Source organism: Oxyura jamaicensis (assembly GCF_011077185.1).
Source record: "Oxyura jamaicensis isolate SHBP4307 breed ruddy duck chromosome 13 unlocalized genomic scaffold, BPBGC_Ojam_1.0 oxy13_random_OJ71177, whole genome shotgun sequence".
Classification (NCBI taxonomy): Eukaryota; Metazoa; Chordata; class Aves; order Anseriformes; family Anatidae; genus Oxyura; species Oxyura jamaicensis.
Genome location: NW_023304313.1, coordinates 21,770 through 41,156, shown reverse-complemented (window position 1 = coordinate 41,156; position 19,387 = coordinate 21,770). Strand labels below are relative to the sequence as shown.

Genomic DNA, 19,387 nt, shown 5'->3' with positions numbered 1-19,387 from the left:
TCACTATCAGTTCACAGTTACTTTTCTGTGAAACCGCAAACCCAAGCTCCTTGCATCTCTGGCTAATTAGTTAAACATAATTACTTTATGACTACATGCAAAACTAGGGGCAAATCCTACTGTTATAGCCATTTCACTTAAGAATCCAAACAATTGACTACACATTTCAGCCACCAAGAGATTTCTGCAGTCGCAGGTGTCCAGGGAGTACTTCCCATGGGCTCTGAAGAGGCTCCATTGGCTCATCTTCACTGGAACCATTGAATACTAGCTTTTAGTTCAGCTTGGAACAGAAAAATAGCTCTTGATATAATGGCATAGAATTTCTTGTTTTCTGTGCCTTTATTTCAGCAGCTGTTTTTGGTACTAGTATGTTATCAAATACTGTCAAAATTACTGGAGTCATTCTAGATTTTCACTTCTGTGGTCTGTGAGTTTAAAATCAAAGTATTAACAAGAGCATTTTTAACCCTAACATTTTTTCTTGTTATTTCTTTAGTCCTGACTTTATATATATATTTTTAATATATATATATTATCATATATTTATAAATACATGCACATATACATCTCACAGTCTCAGTAATACAAAAACTGTGACTCTTTGGATTTCCAAAGCAACAAATCATTTCTTAGTGTTCTGAAAAACTGCCCTTCAGTCAGTTCAGTGGTGCCAGCTTTTCAGGTGCAAGACTGCAGAAAGAACTGAAGTAATGATGGTGTCATGACATACAGCCCATGTGAGGAAGGGTGGGGAAGGCAACTGCCCCTGGGAGGATGCTGACCTCCTCCAGGCTGCAGGTATTCTGTGCCTGTTAAGAAGATGTGCTGTTTCCCTTAGGTATTTGGACAGCTCTTCTGGATGGACTGGGGCAGCACAGAGACTCTTGAGCCTATGGCAGAGATAGTGGCAGCTCTGGCTGCATTAGCCTCATAGCCCTCATCCCCTCTGAACATAAAAACTTGTACTATACTCCTATAAAGAGTGAAGGAGGGAAGGGGGAACCTTGGAAAATACTGTGTTCTGGTATTAATTATTAAAAAATGAATCTACATGCATCTTCTTGTGTTTTTGTTTTAAAACCCTAGATTGGTGAATTATTGAGTACCACCCACCCTGCTAATAAAGCCAGCTTAACTATTTTCTGCCCCGAGGAAGGGGACTGGAAAAATTCTAACCTTGACCGACACAACCTTCAAGACTTTATTAATATTAAACTCAACTCAGCTTCCATATTGCCTGAAATGAATGGACTCTCTGAATTCACAGAGTATCTGTCAGAATCGGTAGAAGTACCATCACCCTTTGACATTTTGGAACCCCCAGCCTCAGGAGGCTTTTTGAAACTCTCCAAACCCTGCTGTTATATTTTCCCAGGTGGAAGAGGGGACTCTGCATTGTTTTCAGTGAATGGATTCAACATGCTTATCAATGGAGGATCTGAAAGAAAATCTTGCTTTTGGAAACTTATCCGACATTTGGACAGGGTAGATTCCATTCTGCTCACTCACATCGGAGATGATAACTTGCCAGGAATCAATAGCATGCTTCAGCGAAAGATAGCTGAATTAGAAGAGGAACAGTCCCAAGGGTCTACTACCAACAGTGACTGGATGAAAAATATGATCTCACCTGATTTAGGAGTTTTATTCCTTAATGTACCTGAGAACATGAAGAACCTGAATCCTAACTTTAGAATAAAAAGTAGTATAGAAGAAGCTTGTTTTACTCTCCGGTATTTAAACAAACTGTCTATGAAACCAGAACCTCTTTTCAGAAATGTAGGAAATACCATTGACCCCATCATTTTATTTCAGAAAATGGGGGTTGGCAAACTTGAGATGTATGTGCTCAATCCTGTCAAAAATAGCAAAGAGATGCAATATTTTATGCAACAGTGGAGTGGTACTAGCAAAGATAAAGCTGAATTTCTGCTACCAAATGGCCAAGAACTAGACATTCCATTATCCTATTTCACCTCTGTCTCATCCCTGATTGTGTGGCATCCAGCTAATCCTACGGAAAAAATAATCCGAGTTCTATTTCCTGGAAACAGCACCCAATATAATATTCTAGAAGGACTAGAAAAACTCAAACACTTAGATTTTCTTAAACAACCAATAGTTACACAAAAAGACCGAACTGCAAACATTGCTAGTCTGGCTGTGAAACAAGCAAAGCTGAAACAACGAACAGACAGCAAGGAGAGTCTCAAGCCTGCTGCAAAGACACCACCAAGCAAGATAGTCAGAAAAGAATCTAAAGAAGAAACACGGGAGCCTGCAAAGCCTAGTCCAGCACTGGAAAAGACTCAGAGATTAGAAAGCAAAGAAAAAGTTCCAGTTAAAAAAGAGAAACCAGCAAAACCAGAGACCAAACCTATAGTGACAGAAAAAGATGGAACAAGTAAAGAAGAGCAAATACTAAAATCTGAAACTCCTGAAAAACAAGTTACAGATGTAAAATCAAAAGTGGCAAAGGAGAAGACAGTGAAAAAGGAAGTCAAAACAAAACCTGAAGAAAAGAAAGAGGAAAAAGAAAAAACAAAGAAAGAGATTTATAAAAAAGAGGAGAAAATACTCATCAAAAAAGAGGAAAAACACAAAAAAGAAGAGATCAAGAAAGAAGTTAAAAAAGATGTGAAAAAGGAAGAGAAGGAAAGTAAGACAGAAGTAAAGAAAGATGCTCCACCAAAGGAAGCTAAAAAAGAAGCGAAGAAGGAAATTAAGAAGGAAGAAAAAGAAGCCAAAAAGGACATCAAAAAGGTTTCTAAAGAAACAAAGAAGACAACTGGTCCTTCAACTGAAGCCAAAAAGCCAGCAGCAAAGCCTAAATCACAAAAGAAGGAGGAGCCTGTTAAAAAGGAAGCAGTACCTGCTGGAAAGCCAAAGGAAAAAGAAAAAATTAAGACTGTGAAGAAGGAGATCAAATTCAGTGGAGCACAAGCTGCCCTTGTAGCAGTTGGAACTGCTGCCACAACTGTAACAGCTGTAGCAGCTGCAGAAATTACAGCTAGTGGAAAAGAACTTGAAGTGGAAAGATCCCTTATGTCTTCACCAGAGGATTTAACAAAGGATTTTGAAGAATTAAAAGCTGAAGAAGTAGAAACAATAAAAGAAACAAAATCTCAGGTTGTATTCATAGAGGATGAACTGAAACTCACTGGCAAAGAACAAAAAGAGGCCTTTGATTCCCAAAAAGAAAAATTAGAAAATGAAGGACCTTCAGAGTCCTCTGATGAAGGCATAACTACCACAGAGGCTGATGGTGTGTGTGAACAGACACCCGAAGAATCGGAACCAGTGGAAAAGCACAGGGTTGATGACAATGAAAAGTTTAAAGATGAGGGAACTGGCTTGGCAGAATCATCTGAAGTGGAAGATTATGAGGAAAAGGCAGAGACAGAAGATGCTGAAGAACAAGGTGAAGATGAGGAAGAAAAGACATCATTGGACACCACAAAATTATACATGGAAGAAGAAAGAATAATGGAAGAGAGTTCAGAAGAAATAATGGTCAAAGCAGATGCTAACATTAAAGATGAAAAATATATTGAAAAGGCAGATTATAAGGCATCAGGTGAACAATATGAAGAAGACGGGGAAGAAGCAGTAGAAAAGGCAAAAAATGAAGAAACTGAGGAAGAGGAGGAAGACAAAACAGAAGGCATCAGAGATAAAGAGGAGACTGAAAAAATAGAAACTAAAGAAGATTATGTGATGGCTGTTGTAGACAAAGCTGCAGAAGCTGGTGAAGTTGAAGATAAATATGGCCTACTCATAATTACACCAACAAAATGCTCAGAGCCTCAGTCTCCAGCAGTTGAACTGGCCTCTCCAATCCATGATGAGACATTACCTGGTGATTCAGAAAGTGAAGCTATTGTTTCTGATGAAGAAAATAGATATCAGCCTGAGGAATTCACTGCTATTTTGGGTTATACACAGTCTACCATTGAAATACCCAGTGAACCAACTCCAATGGATGAAATGTCTACACCCCGGGATGTCATGAGTGATGAAACTAACAATGAGGAAAGTGACTCAACTTATCAGGAGTATGCGAACATTACCAAGTATGAGACATCACTGTACTCTCAAGAGTTTGGTAGACTTAAACTTTCTACGCTTCTGGATGCTTTTAATGGATTATCTGAAGGAACCAAAACAGAGGCCACAGAAGGTAGAGACTATAATACCTCAGCTTCTACCATCTCTCCACCTTCTTCATTAGAGGAAGACAAATTCTGCAAATTTGCATTCCAGGATGTATACTGGCAAAAAGAAAATGAAATCCAAGGCACTACTAAATTAGAAATCAAAGAAACCTGTTCAGAAAATGTTGGTGGAAAATGTAGTCCAGCCAAGAGTCCATCTGAGAATTTGTCCCCTCTATCACCAGTTGCCAAAACACCACTGAGTGAACGTAGTGTGAACTTTTCACTTACTCCCAATGAGATCAAGGTCTCGGCTGAGAATGTCCCCATTGCTACATTGCCTGATGTACATCAAGGAGTTGACAAAGAGCACTGTGCAAACCTTGAAGATATAACATTAGAAGTAGTATCTCCCTCACAGTCTGCTGCTGGTAGTGCTGGCTATACACCTTATTATCAGTCTCCCACTGATGAAAAATCCAGTCAGCTTCCCTCTGAAACCAGTGAAAAGTCAACAGAAGCTCCAGTTAGCTTTGAATTCAGTAAAGTCAAAGATGAGTCTTCAAAACCCATAATAAGCCCTATGGATGAACCTGTGCCAGATTCAGAATCTCCTATTGAAAAGGTTCTCTCGCCTCTACGGAGTCCACCACTGATAGGTTCAGAGACCACTTACGATACATTTTTGAGTGATGATGTAAAGTGTCCCACCAGAGATTATGGAAGTCCCTCTAAGGGAATACCTGAAAAAGAAAAAGCACCTGTTCAGATGAGCCCGGCTTCTGAAGGCAGCTCTGTGGGCCTCTGCCAAGAAAAAAAAGATGAAAAAAGTATGGAGTTTATGGTAATTAAGGAAAGCTTCAGCCTAGAAAGGAAAATGGAGGATACAGAACCCAGCAACTCCCAGTCTTCATTGGTCTTGGATGAACGGAAGTTAACAGGTGATCTCTCACCTACTCAGATAGATATCAATCAGTTCAGTTCTTTAAAAGAAGACACCAAAATGTCAATTTCTGAAGGCACTGTTTCTGACAAGTCTGCAACTCCTGTTGATGAGGTCATAGCAGAAAACACCTATTCCCATATAGAAGGAGTACCTTCTGTCTCTACAGCATCTGTTGCTACTAGTTCATTTCCAGAACCAACTACTGATGATGTATCTCCTTCTTTGCATGCTGAGGTTGGATCCCCCCACTCTACAGAAGTTGACGATTCCCTTTCAGTGTCAGTTGTACAAACACCAACAATGTTTCAGGAAACAAAAATGTCTCCATCTAAGGAGGAGTGCCCAAGGCCTATGTCAATTTCTCCACCAGATTTCTCACCTAAACCCGCAAAATCAAAAACCCTTATGCATGATCACAGATCTCCTGAGCAGTCAGTAGAATTTGGCCAGCAGTCCCCTGAGCAGTCTTTAGCAATGGACTTTAGTAGGCAATCTCCAGAATATCTTACTGTAGGCACAAGTATACACCATATATCTGAAAATGGACCAACAGAAGTAGATTATAGCCCTTCAGATATACAGGAGCCGACTTTTGCACAGATTTCCCCTGTGGAGCAGACATCTTACTTTCAGGAGAAGGATATTTCAGAAATTATTTCAGTTTTTCAAACCGAAGCTTCATCTTCAACTTCATCAGCTCATACACCTTCCCAGGTAACTTCACCACTGCTAGAGGAAACTTTTTCAGGTGCTGTTTCACCCAGAGATATGTCACTACATTCTTCTTTTACCTCAGAAAAGGTACAGAGCCTAGGAGAAAGGCTGTTTCCAAAGTCTGATCCATCTCCACTAACTCCAAGGGAGTCTTCTCCTCTATACTCTCCTAGTTTTCCAGATTCACCTCCTGTAATCACAGAAGTGGTTTCAGCTCGTTACACATCTTCATTGTCGCTGCAAGTGTCCTCTGACAAAGCATTTGGTAAACAGGCTGTCATATTACAGGAACCTCTAACAAAGCACAGCCCAGAACTTTTATTCAACCCAGAAAAAATAGATTCAGCGATAAGCAGCAGGTCACCAGAAGAGCTTAGTTATTCTTATGAGGCCACAGAGAAAACTACTAGGTCACCAGAGGATATTAGCTACTCCTATGAGGCAGTTGGAAAATCTACTAGATCATCTCAGGCCATGGATTATTCCTATGAGACAACAGGAAAAACCACCAGGTCACCTGGGGCCACAGATATTTCCTATGAGAGAATTAGGAAAGCTACCAGATCACTTGATGCTATGGATTCTTCCTATGAGACAACAGGGAAAACCACTAAGTCACCAGAAGCCATTAGCTACTGCTATGAGACAACTGGGAGAACCACCAGGTCACCAGAGACCATGGCTTACTCCTATGAAATAACTGGGAAAGCCACCAGCTCACCTGAAGTTAGTAGCTATTGCTATGAAGCAAGTGCACATTTTACTCCAGGAAAATCATTAGCAGAATCTTGTCAGGATGTTGATTTATGTCTTGTGTCCTCCTGCGAATATAAACATCCTAGAACTGAACTTTCACCTTCATTTATCAACCCAAATCCCCTTGAGTGGTTTTCAAGGGAACAGTTTCAAGATCAAGAAAAGCCATTAACTCAGTCTGGGGGAGCCCATCCACCTTCTGGGGGAAAGCAGCAAGAGCATCAGTGTGATGAAACCCCTCCCACATCAGTGAGCGATTCTGCCCCATCTCAGACTGATTCAGATGTACCCCCTGAGACTGAGGAATGTCCTTCCATCACTACAGATGCTAACATTGACTCAGAAGATGAATCAGAAACCATTCCAACAGACAAGACAATTGCATACAAACACATTGACCCACTACCTGTCCCAATTCAGGATCACAGCCCTTCCCCTAGGCACCCTGATGTCTCCATGGTTGATCCAGAGGCTTTGCCAGTTGATCAGAATTTGGGTAAACCTTTGAAGAAGGACCTCAAAGAAAGGACAAAAACAAAAAAGCAGGGCACAAAGACCAAGTTGTCTTCTCCTGTTAAAAAAAGTGATGGTAAATCAAAACAAGTGGCTTCACCAAAACCAGCTGTAAGAGATTCTTTAGACAAAATTTCCCGAACAGCTTCTCCAAAAAAGGATTCTGTGGAGAAGAGAACCAAAAATATCTCTAATCCAGATGTAAAGTCCCAAGTGGAAGAGAAAGATAAGGATACCAAGAATGCAACAAATACAACAGCATCCAAGTCAGCAAAGACTGCAACCACAGGTAAAGGCAGATAGGATCTCCCTAGTGTTAAGATTTTCTTAGTTGTTTCAGTGAAGTTAGGTTGTCTTTATATCAGTTGAGAATGCAATTTACAGCAAACACCCAAAGAAAGTCCATGATTTAAAAATAAATCCAGAGTGTAAAGGCTGCATTTAAATGAGTGAAATATGCTGAATTAACTTTTGCAATCTGGAAAACTGGATGCATCAGTTTGCTCAGATGTAAAGAATTGGAGTGAGTATATCAAATATAAAAAGATTAATACTAGCTGTCTAAATTAGTTAATCAACTAATAGAATTAAAAGTATTGCTTTTGGAGGTGAAGTGAAATTAGTAGTAAAGTGACCCACTTTATTCATTGTAAGAATCATGTAGGCATAATACTCTTAACATAAACCAATTCATTTTAATTTTGTGAGAGGCAAAGGTGATATAGGACATTGGATGCGTTTATTTGCTGGATTCTTTTTAAAGAGTGTTTTAAAAATAACAGCAGTAAGCACTTTCAGTGAGCTAAGCATGTACATCACATAATCTGGTTAAAGTCTGATGCTATCAATGATGGCTAAACATATGGAAAGTTAATGTTATTTTGAATGACTGTTGTGTAGTCTAAGTAGTAATAAAATATGAATTATATTACTGAAGGAGGCAGTGTTAATATGTTGTTTCTGGCAGATCTTGTTACAGAGGACACTTTGATTTTGCTGTTGTCATCATAACTGATATTCTATTGAAAGATTTTTACAAGACGCAAGTCTAGGATTCAGTACAAGCAAACCAGCATTCAGTTGTCTGTAGCTTCCCCATTTTCAGTGGTTTACCGTTCCTCTTATACACCATCATTTGCAGGTCTCTGTTAATAGATGCTTTTCAAAGTAGTGGTATAGTTCCTCATGCTGTACATTTCTCCAACACTTTAGCTCTATATTAGATTCTTCTTCCTTGAAGCATACTTCTCAAACACACTAGAGCTGAAGACAAGGCTCTATTTGATATTGACATTTAGGTGTAAAATATAATGTCTAATACTTTATCCAATGTTGGTATTCACAGTTCAAAAGGTCTATCACAGACTTTTTATCACAGATGATCAAAGATTTTGTAACATATGCATTAGTTAAAATGCTCTAATTCAAGAAAGCTTATCATATTATGATGCTTATTTGGCATATTGCTCTCTGATGAATATCATTAGGTCATGTTAGACAATTGTAATGGACTTTCCTGACCTTTCAATATGTAACCCTTAATAAAGTGTATTGCTCAGATAATTTAGTTTACCAAACTTCATACTCTGTAACTTCATGGAGAGGCTAATAAAACATAAATGGTGATCATCTAAATACAATTACTGAGAGACTCCTGATTGTCAGGTCACTCTGTGATTCAATGTGTGACAAAAGCAGCTTTTTTGAAATATTTTTAGTGCTAGTGTTTAAACTTTGAACTTCCTTTTGACTGAAGCTCTTCTTAGAACAGGTACTACACTATGTATAGCAGCAAAACCACTCTTCCCCTTACTTTTTGCAATGTGGCTAATTTGTGCATGCAAATAAGGAACTAGCAGGCAAACAAATACTTGTTCTTAGTTCCCTGAAGTAATTGAATTAGAAAATTTCACTGTCCTCCCAAGTTCCTCTTTGCCTCTCTTTCTGCTCTCGTGTAGTAGATTCCTGATGCTCCTGTAAGACAGCTTGAAAATATCAACAGCTGCTATGCTGATACCCCAAATTTCAAGACTGCTTAAAATCTGCATGACTTCCTGTGTGATCCTAAGTTTTATAATCATGCATACCCAAGACTTTCGAAAAGCTGTGATTCTTAACTTGAAAAATAGAATCATAGAATGGCCTGGGTTGAAAAGGACCTTAAAGATCATCTAGTTTCAACCCTCCTGCTCTGGGCAGGGTTGCCAACCACTACAACAGGCTGCCCAGAGCTGCACCCAGCCTGGCCTTGAATGCCTCCAGGGATGGGGCATCCACAGCCTCTCTGGGCAACCTGTTCCAGTGCCTCACCACCCTCTGAGTGAAAAACTTTCTCCTAATATCTAACCTAAATCTCCCTCTCTTAGTTTAAAACCATTCCCCCTTGTCCTATCACTATCAACAGATGTAAACTGAGCGTGCACTGCCAGCTCATGTCCAGCTTCTCACCCACCAGGACCCCCAAGTCCTTCTCCACGGGGCTGCTCTCAAGTTCTTCTTCACCCAGTCTATATAAATACCTGGGATTGCCCCAGCCCAAGTGCAAAACCTTGCACTTGGCCTTGTTGAACCTCATTAGGTTCTCATGGGCCCACTTCTCCAGCCTGTCCAGGTCCCTCTGGATGACATCCCTTCCCTCTATTGTATCGACTTCACCTCTCAGCTTGGTGTCATCGAGGGTGCACTCGATTCCATCATCTATGTCATTGATAAAGATGTTGAAGTGCACCGACCCCTGAGGGACACCACTTGTGACTGGCCTCCACCCAGACATAGAACCGTTGACCACAACCCTTTGGCTGCGACCAGCCAACCAATTCTTTATCCACCTAACAGTCCATCCTTCAAATCCATACCTCTCCAATTTAGAGAAGATTGTGGTGAGGGACCATATCAAAGGCTTTGCTCAAGTCCAGGTAGATGATATCCATCGCCCTTCCTTCGTCCACTGATGCCATCACTCCATCATAGAAGGCCACCAGATTGGTTAGGCAAGATCTGTCTTTGGTGAAGCCATGCTGGCTGTCTCGAATCACCTCTTTATCTTGTGCATGCCTTAACAAGTCTTCCAGGAGGATCTGCTCCATGATCTTCCCAGGCACAGAGGTGAGGCTCACCGGCCTGTAGTTCCCCGTGTCTTCCTTTCTCCCTTTCTTAAAAATGGGAGTAATGTTTCCCTTTTTCCAGCCACCTGGGACTTCACCCGACAGCCATGATTTTTCAGATATGATGGAGAATGGCTTGGCAACCACATCAGCCATCTCTCTCAGCACCCTGGGATGCATACCATCTGGCCCCATGGCCTTACACACATCCAATTACTTAGGTGGTCCCGGACTTGTTTCACTGTTACAGTGGGATGGAATCTGCTCCTCTCACCTTCTCCTCGAGGTTCAGAGTCCTGATAGACATAGGAAACTTGACCACCAGTGAAGACTGAGGCAAAGCACTTATTGACTACCTCAGCTTTTTCCATGTCTGAGGAAGCCAGTTCTCCCATCTCGTTTATCAGAGGAGGAATACTCTCCTTGGCCTGTCTCCTCCTGCCTATGTATCTGTAGAACCCCTTCTTGTTATTCTTCACACCCCTTGCCAAGTTCAGCTTCATCTGTGCCTTGGCTTTCCTGATCCTGTCTCTACACATCCAGATGACACCCCTGTATTACACCCAGGCTACACAACCCTACTTCCACTTCCTGTACATTTCCCTCTTTTCCCTCAGTTTAAACTACAGGTCCTTGCTCAGCCATGTCGGTCGCCCGCCTCCTCTGCTCAATTTCTTCTGCTGGGGGATGGAGAGCTCTTGCACTCTCAGAAGGGTGTCCTTAAATTTTACTTACTTTACCTTAATTTTACTTACTTTACCTTAATTTACTGAATGGTAATTCAGTATTCATGGCCCTGCGTAGTAATTGTTGGATAATAATAGCATATTACTGGGAAAGGTTTAGTCAATTGTTGGTTACGTGGTAGTGAGCTTTTCTTGTATTATATAGTTATTATTTTTTCCTCTTAGTGTACAGTCATAACTGGGATGCAACAAATCTGGAAAGTGTCATTAGGAGGGTAATGCCATAGTTGTTTCAGAGGACACAGAAGTACAGCTGTAGCTATGTAATGCTTAAAAAACAGCAGCTATTTTAAGGAATATCACCTCAGCAATTATAACAGTAATTAGTAAATGCATGTTTTTAACCAACCTGTGATATATTCTTTTGTTGCTTTATTTCCAAAGGATCTGGGAATACTAAGTTGGCAAAATCTACGGTGGTGCCTCCAGGACCTCCAGTGTATTTGGATCTGGTGTATATTCCCAACCACAGCAATAGCAAGAATGTTGACATTGAGTTTTTCAAGAGGGTGCGGTCATCCTATTATGTGGTGAGCGGGAATGATTCTACAGCCGAGGAACCGAGCAGGACTGTTTTGGACTCCCTGCTGGAGGGCAAAGCCCAGTGGGAGAGTAACATGCAGGTAAGCTCTTCACTAGTATTTCTACCTGGAATTTTAAACTTCTCTGGGAAGCAACTATGGGAAGCCAGAGCATCGCTGGAGAGGATGCCAATTGCTCGGGACATGGGATTTCCAGCCAGGGCACCTCGTTTCACCAATAATGTGAGAGGACACCCAAGTGAAGCACAGAGCTGCACCATACTCAGCCACTCCCCTATTTCTGGCCCATCTGACCTGTCCCTGGAGAATAAAACACTTTGGAACTCCTGGTTTACAGGGCCATTTAACTGTTTCACGCTATTGCTATACCATATATGATCCAAGTTCAGAAACCTTGCGGTTTTCAAGTAGGAAAGAAAAATGAATGTTTCATGTTTTGTATAGTAATCACATACACTTGGAAACTTCTTGTACCTTTCCAACATGGTAAATAAATAAACAAAATATTTGGCCATAATCTGAAGAGCTATCAGTACAGACAACAGCCTGCTACTTCTCTGGAAAGCTGCATCTCAGCAGCTTATAGAACCAAAGCTGCTTCTTTACAGTCATTTCATTTTATTTACATATTTACTTATTTCCTTTTATCCATTCATTTACCTAAGTATTTATTGCATAAAGAACCACTCTTTCCAAAAGGGAAACATGCTTATTGGCCAGGACTTCTAACAGACATTTTTCTTATCAGTTGTTTCTGTTGTCAGTTCCTGAGGAGTTATCCTGTTTTGTGTTGCAGGTGACCTTAATCCCAACCCATGACTCAGAAGTGATGAGGGAATGGTACCAAGAGACCCATGAGAAACAGCAGGACCTCAACATCATGGTTTTGGCAAGCAGCAGCACTGTTGTCATGCAAGATGAATCTTTTCCCGCATGCAAAATTGAACTGTAAGAATGAGACCATGCACAACATTAAAGTTTGTTTCCAGAAATTCTTCAGTTTGAAAACACCTTTTATAAAAATTCAACCCATCTATTTCAGCTGCTGAACTATATACCTGCCAAATGCTATACTGTGTCACAATGATGTAAGTCAGTCTTTGCTAATTGCTAAGGGAAATAACAGTATTCCCACAGTAGGATTCATAGTACTGTGACAATACAGATCCAGTTTCATCTCCTCTGAATGTTTGGAAAGCATGCACTAGTAACTCCAACTGACTTCTGTCAGATAGAGGCATTTGCCCTCTAAAGAAACACAAAGAGAGAGAAAGAGAGAGAGGCTTAGGAGGAGAAAGTAATAAAAAATTAGATCTGCGTTAGTCTCATGGCAACAGATGTATCGCTTGCTGCAGTTTGCTTATGCTCTCACATGAAAAGACAATTTTAAATTTTTATCAGTCTGAGCTATAGCAAAGGGGGTCCTTACTTTACAGAATTGTTAGCTGGAAAATAAGAAGTGGCAGAATGTGGCTGTGAAGGGATGTAAAACCTAAACTCTCATTAGCAGTTTTCCATTTTAATTTGAACTCTGCATACTGACATACCATAACAATCACAGGCCAAATATACGTATAGTCTGAACTCCATTCAGAATTTTAAAACCTTCCTTTCAACATGCAGCACTGTTGTTCTAAGGCATGCTCCCAGTGAAAATACACTTACGTTACTCAGAATTGACCAGTCCACATGCTTAAACACCCATGTCAACTGTTGATTGACTGAAGTAAAATACCAAAGCAGTTGGAAGTACATACAGTATACAATTTGCCTTAGAACGTGACTTGAATGTATAAAGAAACTTGCACTTATTTTTTACTGTTGAGACATCAAATTTATAAAACATCTGTGTAGGATCATAGTTACACCAGTAAAGTGTGAGTGTGATATATGGTACTAGAAACCTATCTGACTAGTCAAACAGCTTGGTGCTATGAATTACATATGTTAGTTATGTGAGCACTTCATTGATGCACCTGGACAGCTCAACAAGGCAAGACAAGCATTTTTTCCAAGGTTTCTTTTGTATCGTGGAAGCAAGATTGAAGTGGTGTCCAGTATCAGAGTTGCAAAACTTAGCAAAACATTCAGGATGATGAAAAAGGTTACCTGCAAGTCTGTACAGTATTCAACCATCCTTGGTTTTACCTTGTTTTATTTGTTTAATTTAAGAGTGAATGTGGGAATAAATGTACAGAAATCTTTCTTTTAGTGATGCATGAACTTTTAATAGATGAATTTTTAACAAAAGTTTTGATTTACAGGAAAATGCAAAGAAAAAAATGTCAGGTAAAGGCAACTTTTTCTTAGTAGTTTTGTAAGATAAATGAATAATTTGTTTAAGGTTCTAGTAAGAATGGATATTGAGGTAAAATTTATTGAAAATAGTCAACTGCCAATACCTTGCAGTGGGGGGGCACCCTGGTGGTAAAATTAACCTATTGATGATAACAGAAAATGGGATTTGAAATGTTGATTGCCTAATATTTACAAAGGTGTAGCCTACAGTCTCAACCCTCACAAGATCTTGAAAAAAGATGCAATAAACTAAAACAAGTATTTCCTTTCCTTTCCTTTCCTTTCCTTTCCTTTCCTTTCCTTTCCTTTCCTTTCTCCCCTTCCTTACCTTCTCTAGACTGCTTGCAGAGGAAACAGCATATAGAACAGTTCAATGATTTAAAATAGTTTGGAATTTTTTTTTATCTCAGAAGTTTTACCCCAATAAAAACATATTGTTACGTTGTAGAAGGTTTGTGAACTGGAATTTGAAGAATGTGCAAAAACCTCCAAAATGGAGACTTGCTGGTCTGTATGATTCACCCTTATGACTGGTATTAAGTTTCACAATGTAATGGACTATGATCTCATTTTATTTTATTTACTTATAATTTATTTCAAATTTACATTTTTTAGGATATTTTTATTTAATAGGCACATGTTTGCACTCCTAATTTTTGTGATTTTTTTAATATACTGCTTTACGACCCTTTAAATGTGGGCTCTTGAGGCCTATTTAATACTGTAAATTACTGTTTGTCAGTTGTTGGGATTTTCAATTTATTTTTAACATTATCTTTTTTGTGTGTGTGTGTGTCTAGCAATACTGCTTTATTAACCTTTTAAGTTGTAAAGAATAGCTCAGAGTTGTAAAGAATAACTCAGGATAACTATGGCACAAAAGACAGATGGAAATGTATTGTGAAATTAAGCATGTTTTCTGGGCTCATAATCATTAACTTAAAATTGCCTTTGTACTACATAGCCTTCAAAGCTATATTTCTGCAATTCTGTTTTGTCTACTTTCTTACATAGGTAAGATTTCAACCTTTTTGAGTGGGTAGGAACAGGTTTTCTGATTTTCTGACAATATCTGAAATGTTTTGTACCTCTGCTTTGATAGAAAATCTGTTTTAAGTACAGCAGTGGTCCAGAGAGTAATCTAATTTATGCCAATGTGAATCAGGAGCAATTTCACTGCAATCAGAGAAGTTACAGTCATTTGGTCCTACTGTAAATGAAATTAGAATCAAGCCTCCTCAAGAAAATCTCCCCAAGTAAGTTTGCGATGACTAAAGCATTTGTTTTACTTTAAAAAAAAAAAAAAAGCTAAAACCGATTTTCAAATGTGCATTCATTTTTTGATACTACAATAATATTAAAAACCCAGTCTGGCTCTTCTGAGGTATTGTAATGCCTGTTCCATCTATTCCCTTGTAAATGGCAACTGTGTCTGGGTGTAACACAGTGATGAACTCCTCAATTAGCTCCTTTTACCCTTAATGTCTTTCCTGCCCATGGGTGGAACTAATCTAACTGTGCTAGTCATAATACTACACAATTAGCTTAGTAACAGTCATCAAAATGTACTGTGTACATTAACGATGAGTGCTGTTGATCAGCATGGATTTCTTGGAGCATGGTTTGTTATTGATTAATTATAAAAAATCAGCATTTGAGTGCAAAGGACACATCATTTAAATTACGGTATTATACATAATAGCATGCCCAGTCATTATCTTTATGCTATTACTATATTATTTCATAAAATTAAATGAATAATTAACTTTAGAGATCACCTTCCACTCCTGAACTTGGACAGGGTCTCTCTTGCATGCCTTTTCCAAGTCCTGTGGTGGGCCTAACTTCATTGACCTCAACTTTTCACCCCATCTTTTATAGAATTCACTCTTGATTTTTTAAAATTATCTTACATACTGTGGTGAATGGAGGTAACTTTGTATATAATTATTTTTAATTGTCTACAATAGCTTATGCATTTTAGGACAGTTCTGGTACTCATTTACTAATATTTAATCAATTTGTTGAATTTTCAATCCCTCCCACTGTGAGCAAGTCAGCTCCACAGAGCACTTATTGTGCATTTGGGACATTTTTGTCATATGCTTCACTTTGTTCATCTGTTGCCAGAGGTTCTTGTTCAGTAATGATGTTCTGAGAGAAATAGTAATTTTGTTGGTCTTATTAGAAAAGGAAAAAGTATAATGTTTGCACTTGAAAGAAACTGTAAGTTTTCATCTTCACATAACTGAACAAAACACTAAAAGCAACTAGGAGTAAGCATTTCTTAGAATGCAGTTATATTGACCACCTGGTTTTAAAATGTTTGCTATTTAATTTCTTTTTTTTTTGTCTGTTTATTGTGACTAAAAAAATCTAAAAAAAAAAAAAACAACCAAACAACAAAAAATACTGAAAGGAGAAAAAAGGAAGGAAAAAAATAAAAAGCTTCTCTGCACTAGATGGTGGGAGCTATCTGTTCAAGACTGAGCTGTAATCACAAATAAAAAAGAACAAATCTGAAATATGTTCTCACGCATTTGCATGCGGCCATTATTTTCCAAGCTATGGAAAGGAAGAGTCTTGTTGCTGTCTGAGAAGCACTTCACACACCTCCTCTCTCTTGTTCTGAATGGTGTTTGTGTTGGTCTGCAGCTGTGTATGGTATTATGTCTTATAATCCTGAATCACTTCTATTCTATCCAGTCATATCTACCATAGAAAACTAGTTTCCAGTGAAAGTAATACGTAGTGCTTTTATGATATTTGTGTGCAATATCCCCTCTTCCACTAAGGATACTTGATGTAAAGGAAACAAACTCAGTTCAACAATAAAATACAAAAGTGGTAAAGTGGTGTTGACCTGTTTCTTGTCCTTGTGTACGCATGTATTTGTAACTTTTCCCTTTCCTTCAGTCACGACTACCTACTATACAGAACTTTTCTCAAAAGATCAGTCACTATTTAAACACTAGATAAGAGCCAAACTCTATTTAGAAATTTGAAAATAAATGAAGACTACTTTTATTTCTTATGGTATAAAACCAAATGACGTTTAATAAGATCAAGTGTAGAGTCCTGCACCTGGGAAGGAACAACTGGACGTATCAGTACAGACTGGGGGACGACCTGCTGGAGAGGAGCTCTGAGGAAGAGGACCTGGGGGTCCTGGTGGACGGCAGGTTGACCATGAGCCAGCAGTGTGCCCTGGTGGCCAAGAGGGCCAATGGGATCCTGGCATGCATTAAAAGGAGGGTGGCCAGCAGGTCAAGGGAGGTGATCCTCTACTCTGCCCTGGTCAGGCCTCACCTGGAGTACTGTGTCCAGTTCTGGGCTCCCCGGTACAAAAAAAGACAGGGATCTCCTGGAAAGAGTCCAGTGGAGGGCCACAAAGATGATACGAGGCCTGGAGCACCTTCCCTATGAAGAAAGGCTGAGAGACCTGGGTCTGTTCAGCCTGGAGAAGACTGAGAGGGGATCTTATTAATGTTTACGAGTATCTTAAGTGTGGGAGACAGAGGAATTTGGCCAACCTCTTTTCAGTGGTTTGTGGGGACAGGACAAGGGGTAATGGCCGCAAGATAGAGCACAGGTAGTTTCACACCGACATGCAAAAGAACTTTTTCATGGTGAGGGTGACGGAGCACTGGAATAGGCTGCCCAGGGAGGTTCTGGAGTCTCCTTCTCTGGAGATATTCAAGGCCCGTGTGGACGCCTACCTGGGTAGCCTGCTCTAAGGAACCTGCTTTGGCAGGGGGGGTTGGACCTGATGATCCTTTGTGGGCCCTTCCAACACCTTCAATTCTGTGATTCTGTGAAAACAGCACTATGATGTACCATGATGTGGGTTCTTTTTGTTGTTCTCATTTCTGTATTCCTCAGTAGCATGAGAAAACACTTCATTTTCATTAAGTACACATTCAAGTAGCTGTGTCAAAGATGATACCCATTAAAGCTATATCAAACTGAGACCACCCTGGTTTGAAAAGAAATCTGTTCCACACCAGGGAGCTGCAAGTTAACAAGAGTGCATTGCTTGTCTCCAGAGAACATGGACTCTTGACACCCTTCACAACAAGTGTTGCCCTGTAATCCTGGTGAGAGGGGATGAGGTCAGCTAGCACGGAGTATTTGGGAGAAGCAGGGAGTCAAGACAAAACTGTACTTTCATGCTCTTCTTCTTTTTTTCTTTTTTCTTTTTTTTTTTTTTTTAACTTTATAGACTTGTCCTCTACTCTTGTTAAAGGGATGTTGTATGATCAGGCTTTCTGCTTTTGTAGCCGACTTGTGGCCATTGCCTTGCATCCTATCCAACACCCTACTTGCTACAACCTCCTTTCAGATAATTGTAGAGAGCAATGAGGTCTCCCCTTAGCCTCTTTTTCTCCAGATTAAACAGCCCCAGTTCCCTCAGCTTCTCCTCATAGGTCGTTTTCTAGTCCCTTCACCAGCTTTGTTGCCCTTCTCTCTGCACATGCTCAGGCGACTCAATATCCTTCTTGTAGTGAGGGGCCCAAGAAACCACAAAGTACGCAAGGTATGGTCTCACCAGTGCCAAGTACAAGGGGACGACCACTTCCCTTGTCCTGCCGGTCACACTATTTCTGATGCAGGCCAGGATGCTATTGGCCTTCTTGGCCACCTGGGCACACTGCAGGCTCATGTTCAGCTGGCTGTCAATAAGCACCCTTTTCTGCTAGGTAACTATCCAGCTGCTTTTCCCCATGCCTATACTGCAGCATGCAGTTGTTCCTTCTTACCCTCAAGCTGATCACGACTCCTGCCCAACTTGGTGTCGTGTCCAAACTTACCAAGGGTGCACTTGAACCCCTCGTCCAGATCATTGATGAAGATATTAAAAGGAACTGGCCCCAGAACTGAGCCCTGGGGGACACCACTAGTGACAGGCCTCCAACTGGATTTAACTCCATTCAACACAACTCTTCGGTCCCAGCCACCCAGCCAGTTTTTAACCCAATGAGGCATATACCTGTCCAAGCCACAAGCAGCCAGTTTCTCCAGGAGAATGCTGTGGGAAACAGTGTTGTTGGGAGGAATGTGTTAAAAGCAGCGAGGAGGATGGGATCAGAAGGGAAGACTGGCAAGGAGGATTGTAAATACGCTCAAGTGACCTTGCAGCTGGGAATGCGTGAAGTCTGGGGAGCAGAAATGTAGAAAAACATATAAATTATACCTGCTGCTGTTTGTGCTCTGTGTGTTTGGCAAGTAGCAAGTCTGTGCATAGATAACATAGGTGTTTGGGGGACATGGAGATGCCCTATCGGATGCCCTTGAACTCCCGGCCTTGGTATAGAGAAGATCAAAGGAGCAGAGTGAGGATCGCAGCATGGTGGTAAAAACTGCGCCTGCGCAAACCCTTATAAAAACAGGCAAAACCAGCAGGCTGTTGATCTCCTAGCATGGACCCTGTTTAGTGGGTCTCACACAAATGTCAAAAGCCTTACTGAAGTCTAGGTAGACCACATCCACAGATTTTCCCTCGTCCACTGAGGGCATCACCTTGTCATAGAAGGAGATCAGGTGAGTCAAGCAGGACCTGCCTTTCATAAACCCATGCTGACTGGGCCTGATCATCTGGTTGCCCTGTAGG

At 40.3% G+C, this 19,387-nt stretch overlaps 1 protein-coding gene across 1 annotated transcript in view; it reads left to right on the top strand.

Annotated features, from left to right (window-relative positions):
* Positions 1-16,113, top strand: part of LOC118157870 (microtubule-associated protein 1B-like) — a 34,684-nt gene extending 18,571 nt beyond the window's left edge. The window contains exons 5-7 of the mRNA XM_035312368.1: positions 1,090-7,375; positions 11,321-11,559; positions 12,275-16,113. Coding sequence (XP_035168259.1) covers positions 1,090-7,375; positions 11,321-11,559; positions 12,275-12,430 — 6,681 coding nt within the window. The 3' untranslated portion in view covers positions 12,431-16,113. The remainder of the gene's footprint in view (positions 1-1,089; positions 7,376-11,320; positions 11,560-12,274) is intronic.
* Positions 16,114-19,387: the final 3,274 nt, after the last annotated feature.